Source organism: Oncorhynchus kisutch, linkage group LG10 (assembly GCF_002021735.2).
Source record: "Oncorhynchus kisutch isolate 150728-3 linkage group LG10, Okis_V2, whole genome shotgun sequence".
In the NCBI taxonomy this organism is placed as follows: domain Eukaryota; kingdom Metazoa; phylum Chordata; class Actinopteri; order Salmoniformes; family Salmonidae; genus Oncorhynchus; species Oncorhynchus kisutch.
The window spans coordinates 37,573,880-37,584,704 of NC_034183.2; the positions used below are offsets into that span (position 1 = coordinate 37,573,880).

Below are 10,825 nucleotides of genomic sequence, written 5' to 3' on the forward strand. Positions count from 1 at the left end.
GGGCATGATATAAGAGCATACTGTCACTAAGTGAAGCCTAAATATATTTGTGGATAGATGCACATGTCACACTGATAATTTATGGACCAAATGGGCCGATCATCGGCACGGTAGCGGGATCCCCACAAAACGTCTGTGTTGGCGGGGTAACCGGCTGGGAAGTGTATGTGTGTGGTGGAGGAGGGGGTACCAGTAACTTGATGCTGAGAAAGAGGAGGACATGGCTGCCATAGCAGGGCCAATATGTGAACTACACCAACTCTAAAGTGCCAACAGTTTCCCTCTCAACTTACACCTCCAACCCCCCAAGACACCCTCTCAGTGAAGTGAAGTCTGAAACTAACATGATCTTTTGACGGGATTGGATTTGTTATGCGAAGACTCAGAGATAGCTCTGTTCTAACTGTGTCATTGTATTATATAGAGCAACACCACATTCCACAGAGACATATAGACAAATACAGACACAAAGAGACAGACAGCTAGAGGACTCCACCCACACATTCACTCACACACCCACGCATATTGACACCACACACACATTCACAATCTCTACATACGCTGCTGTTACTCTGTTAATTGCCTAGTCACTTTTACCCCTACCTAGTATTTCAACTACATCGTACCCCTGCACACTTAAATATATACAGCAACATATGAAAGTATTCACCCCCCTTGGCATTTTTCCTATTTTGTTGCCCTACAACCTGGAATTAAAATAGATTTTTGGAGGGTTTGTATCATTTATTTACACAACATGCCTACCACTTTGAAGATGCAAAATATGTTTTATTGTGAAACAAACAAGAAATAAAACTTGAGCGTGCATAACTATTCACCCCCCAAAGTTAATACTTTGTAGATCCACCTTTTGCAGTAATTATAGCTACATGTCACTTGGGGCATGTCTCTATAAGCTTGGCACATCTAGTCACTGCGATTTTTGAGAATTCTTCAAGGCAAAACTGCTCCAGCTCCTTCAAGTTGGATAGGTTCCACTGGTGTACAGCAATCTTTAAGTCATACCGCAGATGGGATGGCCCCGACAGAGATGGACGCCTCGCGTTCTTAGGAAACTATGCATGAAATTGTTTGATTACTTGTTAGATATTACTGCACGGTCAGAACTAGAAGCAAAAGCATTTCACTACACTTGAATTAACATCTGCTAACCATGTGACCAATCAAATTTGATTTGAGATTCTCAATTGGATTGAGGTCTGGGTTTTGACTCGGCCATTCTAAGACATTTAAATGTTTCCCCTTAAACCACTCAAGTGTTGCTTTAGCAGTACGCTTCAGATCAATGTCCTGCTGGATGGTGAACCTCCGTCCCAGTCTCAAATCTCTGGAAGACTGAAACAGGTTTCCCTCAAGAATTTCCCAGTATTTAGCCCCATTCATCATTCCTTCAATTCTGACCAGTTTCCCAGTCCCTGCCGATGAAAAACATCCCCACGGCATGATTCTGCCACCACCATGCTCAGTCTGGGGATGGTGTTCTCGGGGTGATGAGAGGTGTTTGCGCCAGACATAGCGTTTTCCTTGATGGCAAAAAAGCTCAATTGTAGTCTCACCAGTCAAAGTACCTTCTTCCATATGTTTGGGGTGTTTCCCACATGCCTTTTGGCGAACACCAAACGTGTTTGCTTATTCTTTTCTTTATGCAATGGCTTTTTTTCTGACCACTCTTCCGTAAAGCCCAACTCTGTGGAGTGTATGGCTTAAAATGGTCCTATGGACAGATACTCCAATCTTCGCTCTGGAGCTTTGCAGCTCCTTCAAGATTATCTTTGGTCTCTTTGTTGCCTCTCTGGTTAATGCCCTCCTTGCCTGGTCCGCAAGTTTTGATGGGTGGCCCTCTCTTGGCAGGGTTGTTGTGGTGCCATATTCTTTCAATAAAAAAAAATTTGATTTAATGGTGCTCCCTAAGATATTCAAAGTTTCTGATAAAAGAATTATAACCTAACCCTGATCTGTACTTCTCCACAACTTTGTCCCTGACCTGTTAGGAGAGCTTCTTGGTCTTCATGGTGCCCCTTGCTTAGTGGTGTTGCAGAATCTGGGGCCTTTCAAAACATGTGTAAATATACTGAGATCATGTGACACTTCGATTGCACACAGGTGGACTTTATTTAACTAATAATGTGACTTCTGAAGGTAATTGGTCACAACAGATATTTTTTAATGGCTTCACAGCAAAGGGGGTGAATACATATGCACACACCACTTTTCAGGTTTTTATTTTTTTAAACAAGTAATTTTTTTCATTTCACTTCACCAATTTGGACTAGTTTGTGTATGTCCATTACATGAAATACAAATAAAAATCTATTTAAATTACAGGTTGTAATGCAACAAAATGGGACAAATGCCAAGGGGGGTGAATACTTTTGCAAGGCACTGTATATAGCTTTGTTTATTGTGCTACTATTTACATTTTCTATTACTTTTTAAGTCTGCATTGTTGGGAAAGGGCTCGTAAGTACACATTTCACTGTAAAGTTTACACTTGTTGTATTCGGCGTATGTGACAATTACAATTCATTTGATTTAGAGGCTGAAAGCGAGATGGAGAGGGGCAGAGAGAGACCCTCCACTCCCAGAGAGCCATCACATGGGGCCTGAACCCACATGGCTCAGCACTCCTCCACTCCGCGTTCTGTCCATTCCTGTCATTTATCTGCTTTATTAGGTTATCTGGGCTCACAGATAAGTACAAACGTACGCGCGCACACGCACACACACGTGATTCATAACGGCCTTGAATGCTCACTTTTATGCCAGGTTTATGCTCTCTTTAAATTAAACTGTAGATATCCAGGCAGCCAAATTAACGTCTGCACTACTGCTGCACTGAGGGAAAGAGAGATCATCGAAGAGAAAACAACATTGTGTGTGTGTGGTCATCAGAGCTGTAAAACTGCTCCTTATCATTAGTAATTCAATTTGCTCTTTATTAGCAGCTCTTATCTGCAGCATAGATGGCTACTTTCCCTCTCTCTTTCCATCTTCCTCTCTCTCTCGTTCCATCTTCCTATCTCTCTCCCTCGTTCCATCTTCCTCTCTCGTTCCATCTTCCTCTCTATCCCTTCTTTTCTGTTTCTCCTTCCTTCCCTCCATCACTGAGAGAAAAACAACATGTCCTGCTTGAGGCCAGCTTCATCTCGACACTTACAAAAGAAGATAAGGCACAGAACTAGGAGAAAGAATGACTGGATGGAGAGAGGGGTGAGAGACAGAACAAGAAGAGAAGAACAGCAGGAAAACAATGGAGGACAGAGAGTTGATGTGAGAGGAGGAGGGTGAATGATGAGAGAGAAAGGAGAGAAACAGAGAGAGTGAGCGATGGAGAGGGCCAGACAGCCAGCCATCAGGATAAATAAAGCCCATTGTTAATAGTGATGTATGTTCGAATGTCTCCTCGACTCCATTGACTGGGGGGAGTCGACACAGACGGGCATGACAGGGGCTGCTATAGCAGAATGACCAGGGGATGGAAGAAAGAGAGGGGTAGAGGGTTGTAAAAACACTGATTGCTTTCTATCAGGTTAGGCCTAGATTCTCTCGTTTGTTAAAACAATCCAATTTGCTAAATGATAATTATGCATAAGCTGCTTTTTACCTAGAGGGCTGGCTGGGGGAGATGGGGAGGTGAGTGGTGTAGTGATGTTAGGGCTTGATAGTAGAGCCTCTTCTCTTCCCCACCTCCAGCCCCGAACATTACCCACTGAAACCACTTGTTCACCATCACAGCTCAATCAGGCTATCAATTACACCCCCCCATCCTCACTCCTCTCTTCTTAACTGCCGACCTCACACAAAGACCACATTGCATTGCTCCATAGGCCTCCCATAGAGATGGGTATGTTGCCCCCTGCAGGAGACTGGAGACAGTGTGGGATACCATCTGCAGATTGGCCGATTCGAGCACTGCAAAGCGCAAAATGATCCCAGTGTCCTAAAATTACTAAACCATAGAGCTGTTAGACAGATTATATCTACACTACTCCAGTCCATGTCATGTAGTTCTACACAGAGGGATATATTCATTAAAGATGGCAACAGTGATTGTTGGCAGTAGCTTCTTTGTGTTGTAATATCCCAAACATAAGTGTCAGTTTCAACATTAAGGATTCCATCTTTAAGTATATTAGTCACACAGTAGCTAACACAGCTGTGAATGGTGTCTTAGTCTATCTCAATAAGACCTAGTCCCACCCCATCACTCAAGGCGCGCATTTGTTGTTGCTTGACCTCGAGACACTTTTGTTCAGTCTGCATGGTCAATGCAGCACATGCAACAATGTTGATGACAACGATGTTGTTTACCCTTTGATTTTAATAAAAATCCACAAGCGTTCTATAATTACAATATTAGTTTGTGTTTCTTACATCTGCAAACAGGTAGTTTGTATTTTCTTAGCAAGTTAATTAAGCTAAATCGTGCTAGCCACTAATGCTAATCGCTAGTTACCTGGCTAGCAAACAAGCTAATAAAAGTACTGAGTCGGAGCAAACGTAGCTAGCTAATACAGCCTGATACCAGTACTGGTGGAGGCTTAAATCAGCATGTTGTTTGCGCAACAGTATCTTCTAAATCAAAGAGGAATTGGCGAAGCATGAATATGTTGGCTACATGAATAAAGATTTAATGTAGCACACGATTATAGGGTCCCATAGGAAACACTGAACATCACTTTATTTCCTACCCTGTCACAATAACTCGTCCATGGCACTTTCATTTGTTGTCATGTCAAACAACACTGTATTCAAGTGCCCACTATTATTTATATTCTAACTATAGAATTGTAATAAACATTCTATTTCCATGATTCCAAAAGTTCACACTCAGAATGGAGATTGAAATCATTTAGAATATATGTGTTGCCACCCTAGGGTCACGCACTACTCATAATGCAAATGTAGAACTATTATTAATCCCCCCAAAAATGTAAATACCATATAATATGATATTTTGGTCATATCGCCCAGCGCTAATAAAACGTGCCATAGTTTACACCGTTGCCTAGCAACACACTACTACTACTACTTTTACAGATCCACTGTCTCATCTGCCCAGCTACACAATTTATAAACTTGATCAACACTGTAAAAAGCATCACAAATTATCTCAAACTTTTGCAACATTGTTACAATATTGAAATTCGATTTCCACTGTGTCCCATAATAATGAACGTGACCGGATGTGACAGACAGGCAATTTTTTATCAGACAGTCCAAATCACGAATCAACATCATTTCTATGGATATATACAAAGAAATATCAATAGAAAAACTGGTCAAATTAAACGAAATGCAGATACTTTGCTGTCTTTCCAGCTTCAGTCTGAAGTGATTGTGTTAGCTGTGTAGTTGGCAAGCTAGCAAGGCGGGGAAAAGCCTTCATAGCAACCATTTTTGTTTGCCATAGCAACCTGCAAAGTTCTGGAACTATTAACCAGCGCTTGGGTAGTTTTGGGGCAAATCCAACTACACTGAGTACCTCTCTTCATATTTTCAAGCATCATGTTATGGGTATGTTAGTCAACGGCAAGGGAGTTATTTTGGATAAAACGGAATAGAACTAAGCCCAGGCAAAATCCTAGAGGAAAACCTGGTTCAGTCTGCTTTCCAACAGACACTGGGAGACAAGGTCAAATATGCACTGGAGTTGCTTACGTAGATGACATTGAATGTTCCTGAGTGGCCTAGGTGAATATCTTATCCTTAAAATGTAACCCTCTCTGACAACACATATCATAAGCCTATACTGCAACAGCCTAGTTTTACCCCAACACAGTGGTCTGAAACTCATGGTTTGCAGGACACATCAAGCAAGTCACATTATGCTGGCTTGCAAAGTAATATGGATATGGATATCCAATAATTTGAACTTTTAATCACCCACAACCTGCATTTTTAACGACTGCCAAGGTATGGAGAGTTGGACAAAGGAAACTACCTAAACCATTTCAACTTGAACAATGATCTCATTAACGGGTACAATAAGTCCAACCACTAACGGATTGAATTAGATGAGAAAATAGTTTGTTAATTATCTTTGTACAGCATCAGATCAATCAATCAATTGATGTGCATGCAAAAACACAGAAATTGTAATAAACAATTCTAAAAATCAACCTGCAATAAAGCATGCTGGGAGATATGATAATGATGGCTATGGTTCTGAATGCGAGTGGGGGTTTTTTCTACACAGAGTAAAAATGACAATCACACTCAACTCAAGTTATTAACACCAACGGTTTATTTTACAACACTGAGTGTAAATTTAACTAATAAACCTATCATACATTATTTGGAGTGGAATTCCACTCTACCTGTAGAATGTGTGCTTTATTTAGACAGACAAAATGCATGAAAGGTGGAAACAGGAATTGAACACTGGTCCCGGTGCGGAAGCACACATTTGCTTGTTGCTGGGAGTGTTGTCCACATGACCACGGCACTGGGCGATCCTCTCATTTCTATCATGAATCTTGTTTCGAACTATACATTTAGGCAACTGATGTGTAAATGTTACATAATGGGTATGTTATATAAAGGGTTTCGTTTGAATATTAAAAACATGAAGTAAATGTGTTTTAGGTGTTTTCCCAAACTCATGAAAAAAGGTTTGGCAATTGTTTTTAGAGCATGGAGCTTTGTTCCCTACAATGTTCCATAACAATTGGGGAAAAACTGTATAACACAATAATGAATAAAACAGCTGCCGCTATCGAGTGGAATTGAGAATTCAGCATTATCTGCATTATGTGATGCTGTTCGTATCAAACAGCTTTAACTTATCTATGATATTCACAAATTGGATGGGTTATATTTAGGATAACGTTTAACATCTTTATGATGGTATGTTTCAATTTGAAAAGCATCTTATTGTATTATTTTATATGTTAAGCTAATTCCCCAAATTCCTGAATGTTTTCAGAATTCTGGGGACATTGGGGTTTACCAGGAATATTCCCTCGTAATTTGTCAAGAGGTTAAGTTTGTCTTTGGAATCTGCCATGAGTTGAGGTAGTTGGGTTGTGTTTGGCTTGAGTTGAAAGAAGGAATTTAAATTCAGGGAATTGGTCGAGTGAGGAAATGTAATTATTTGAATTGTTGTGGCAGAATATTGAATTAAGAATTGTAGTTTTGAATTGATTTATAATTTGTATTTGAGATTAATTGAATTGAATGAATTGATGTGGCAGAATAATGAAATTGTATTTTTTTATTGACTCAGAATTGGAATTCAAGTTGAATTTACTCTGAATTGAAGAACTGCTATGGAATTTTGTATTGAATTGATGGCATTTAAATGGAGAGGGAATTACATTGGAATTGAATTTGAGGAATTGACCCCAACCCTGCTGGAATGTTGAATTGATGGAATTTATAGGGAGAGGGAATTGAGTTGGAATTTAATTTGTGGAATTCACCCGAACGCTTTTTTCCAAGCTCTCTTTTCCTACCTGTCCTGGAGGGGTTGGGGGAGAGACGTCGTAGCTTGTGTCTGCCAAATGAGACCAGTTCAAGGGACGGGGTCCTCTTCACACCCCCCGGGCTCTGGACAAGGGTGCGTGTCCTCACTGCAGTTTGTGTCCGGACCGGAGTGTGTGTCCTAAGGCGCAGAGAGTAGCGGCTGATCAGGGTCATGGCTGCTGGGCTGGATCTCCGTTCTGCCCCAGACCCACTGTAATACATAGGAGAGTGTGTGTTAGAGGTAGATGTCTGTGTGTCTGTCTGTCTGTCTCTGTGTGTGTGTGTGTGTGTGTGTGTGTGTGTGTGTGTGTGTGTGTGTGTGTGTGTGTGTGTGTGTGTGTGTGTGTGTGTGTGTGTGTGTGTGTGTGTGTGTGTGTGTGTGTGTGTGTTAGAGGTAGTGAAGAAATAATATCAATTCCTCTGCAAGAGGGGTGTGAACAGTTTGTCATGAATAGTGCTTTTGCCAATGGTAACAGACATGGCGTGCGCGCTTGAAAGGGGGGCGCAGGATCCTAATGCTGGAAGAGGGGCCTGAGCGAAAAAGTTTGGTAACCCCTGAGTTAACATGACCTTTAATTTCTATTTTCTTTAACATAAATGCTTAAAAATCCACAAATAGTAATTAGAGGAAAATTATCTCAAAGAAAATGCATAAGATCTCCTAAGCTTGTGTTTGCCACAGACCTTATTTTCACGTTTATCTACACCCCAATTCAGCTCCCCATAGGCTTTGACCCAACGAGCCATGGCGGAGTTAGTGCTTACAAAAAGACGCCATTACTATTGCTCTCTATCGTAAGAGAATGGATGAGAAAAGAAATCACTGGCTGCCCTCATCCTCTTCTTTCTCACCTGCTAACTGACCTCCTGATGATCTTCATCCTGCTCCTGAGTTTGAACCCTCCAGGGGAAGAGGAGGCAGTGCGTTGAGTTACAGATGGAGGGACACTGGACCCCCCCTTGGCCCCATTCTCTTTCTCAGAGGTCCAGCGGAACAGAGACCCACCTCTGGACCCTGTCCCGGAGCCAGTCTGCCCCCCTCCCCCAGAACCTGCCTTCCAGCAGTAGCGACTACTGAGGGTAGTAGAGCAGGAGGCCGCTGCTGCCTTACGCTGCTTGGCTAAAGGATTTGGGGATTTTGGTTTCTTGGCAACCAACCCCTCTGCAGCTCTCTGGGGCAGAGCCAGAGCCAGGGCCAGGTCTTTGGGTGAGAGAGGCTTCCGGGACAGCCTAGCCTGGACCCCTGCAGCGGAGGACACCCAGGTGTACTTGGAGGTCTTAGGGACTGCAGTGGATAAACTGAGCCTACGGGCAACCTTTTTTCTGGGGGCAAAGGCTTTCCTACTGGAACTGGGGCTGGATGAGAAACTGCTAGGGACTCCAGAATGGGAGACTGTGGTGGTGACAGATGTGATGACAGATGTGATTAGATTTTCTGGGGGCCGGGACTCTATTCTGGCCTGGCTGGGACTGACTCCTCCTGGCTGATGGCGCTTCACCCAGGTAAACTTGGAGTGGTTCTGGGGAGAGGAGGCTGGCTGGGCTGGGGTGAGCTTGGACCTGGGACGGAGATAGGCAGTAGGGGGAGCAGAGAGAGGAGGTGGAAGGGGTAGAGGAAGTGAATTGGCATCGCTAGTGGTGGGGTTGCTGTTGGAGGTTGCCTCGGGGACAACCTGCTTAGCTGCTGTATTGGTTTTCCCAGTCACGCAATGTTTAATATGTAGCTGAGCAGTGCTCTGAACCCTGGTGGCAGTGGTGGTCGTTTTGGCAGGGACACCTGACAAATCCATTTGTCCAGGGGCGGTCATTATCAGAGGCAGTCCCAGTCCGATTGAAGTCTTCGCTTGAATCTTGGCCTGAATATCATGTTTTGTTTCTCTTTGCTGGTCCTCTGGAGGTCCAGGCCCTTTAAGCTCCGAAACTCCCAGCCCAGCCTTGCCCCCAGGTCCTGTCCTTCCTCTGCCGGGTTCAGTCTCTGTCTCTATAGCTGTGGATCCACTGCCTGTCCCAGTCATAGATCTTCTCACTCCCCCTGTGAGTGCGTACTGCTGGCCCCTTGGCCCTGTTAGATCCCTAGACGTAGCCCATTCTGTTCCATCCTTCTCTCTAGCTGGGTCCTTACTGCTGTGGCTGGACTGTAAGGTATCTGCAGCATGAAGGGACAGGAAGCCAGTAGAGGAGTTGGGTGCTGCAGAATCTAAAGAGGGCTTGGTAATCTGTATTGGTCTACCCTGCTGCCCTAGAGAGGGCTTGGCAGTCTGTGTAGTAGGTCTACTGTGCTGGGATGAGCTGGTCTTGCTACTGAGGGTGTAGCTCTTCCTCCAGTGTCCTGTGGGTTGAGGGGGGTGAGGCCCACCACGCAAGGGGAATGTGGGGCTGAAAAATGAGCTGGGACTCCTGCCTCGGGCTGGTGGTCTCGCTGGGTGCCACTGCTGGCCAGAACAAGAAGGGGCATCCCCATGGATACTTCTATGGTTATTGATGAGATCTGTGAGATGACAGAAAGAGGTTAAGAAGTAACTGGCAACAGTGGTTAATTAAAATTGAAAAGCGTGTATCTAGCTAGCAACGTCAATTTGCGTCAGCTAAATTAGATAGCGTTAGCTAGGCATCAACAGAGAACGTGGTGGTTATAACAGCCAGCGTGACAGCTTTCAATTGTAACTGGTAAGTATTAGTTATTACATATAGTGTATCAGTAATGTTAACTGTACTGTAAAACACCACATTACTTTGCAACAGATCGATTTGCCTTTTCAGCGCTTCTCTCTCGTCCATGTTGTTTATGTCCTAAACTCAAACGTCATCATCCAGCGTCGCAATTATAGATTACGTGTTGAGGAGTTTGGTCGTTACCACAGTCACAAAGTCAGAAATCCCACCTACTCGACCAATCAGATGAGGGAGTGTGATGACGCGTATATCGACCAGTTTGCAATGCCAGACGGCTTGCAATGCCATTATGTCTCAAATTACTGGAATACATTGGTCACTAATATCTGTTGGGAAAAAGTCTGGTTATTACCACACAAAAACTTGCTTGTTAACAAGGTCAAAAGGTCTCTTTCAGAATGATCCATAAGTATTACCCTGTGAATCATTACCTGAAGAAACTCAAAAAATATATGAACATTGATTGTACTTTTTGTGTTGAGCATCCAGAAACAGTTTCGCATTTATTTTGGCATTATCTACATGTAAAACAATTATGGAAAGATATTCACAGTTTAATCATTGTTAATATTCTTGATGACTTTTGTTTTTTATGAGAAAATGTGCTGCTCGGTTTCCTTAACCAAAATAAAGATTATTTTAAAAGACACATGCATTTGTTTTA

The 10,825-nt window shown here is 43.0% G+C and overlaps 1 protein-coding gene across 2 annotated transcripts in view; it reads right to left on the minus strand.

Moving 5' to 3' along the window:
• The window catches only part of LOC109898105 (zinc finger CCCH domain-containing protein 3), an 85,101-nt gene extending 74,792 nt beyond the window's left edge, over positions 1-10,309 (minus strand). Inside the window, exons 1-3 of one of the 2 annotated variants that reach the window (XM_020492906.2) lie at positions 10,221-10,309; positions 8,353-9,976; positions 7,479-7,699 (exon numbers count right to left, since the gene is read on the minus strand). In XM_020492906.2, coding sequence (XP_020348495.1) covers positions 7,479-7,699; positions 8,353-9,976; positions 10,221-10,266 — 1,891 coding nt within the window. In that variant the 5' untranslated portion in view covers positions 10,267-10,309. Of the gene's footprint in view, positions 1-7,478; positions 7,700-8,340; positions 9,977-10,220 lie in introns of both variants that reach the window. The other variant, XM_020492905.2, reaches the window with a different exon arrangement.
• Positions 10,310-10,825: the final 516 nt, after the last annotated feature.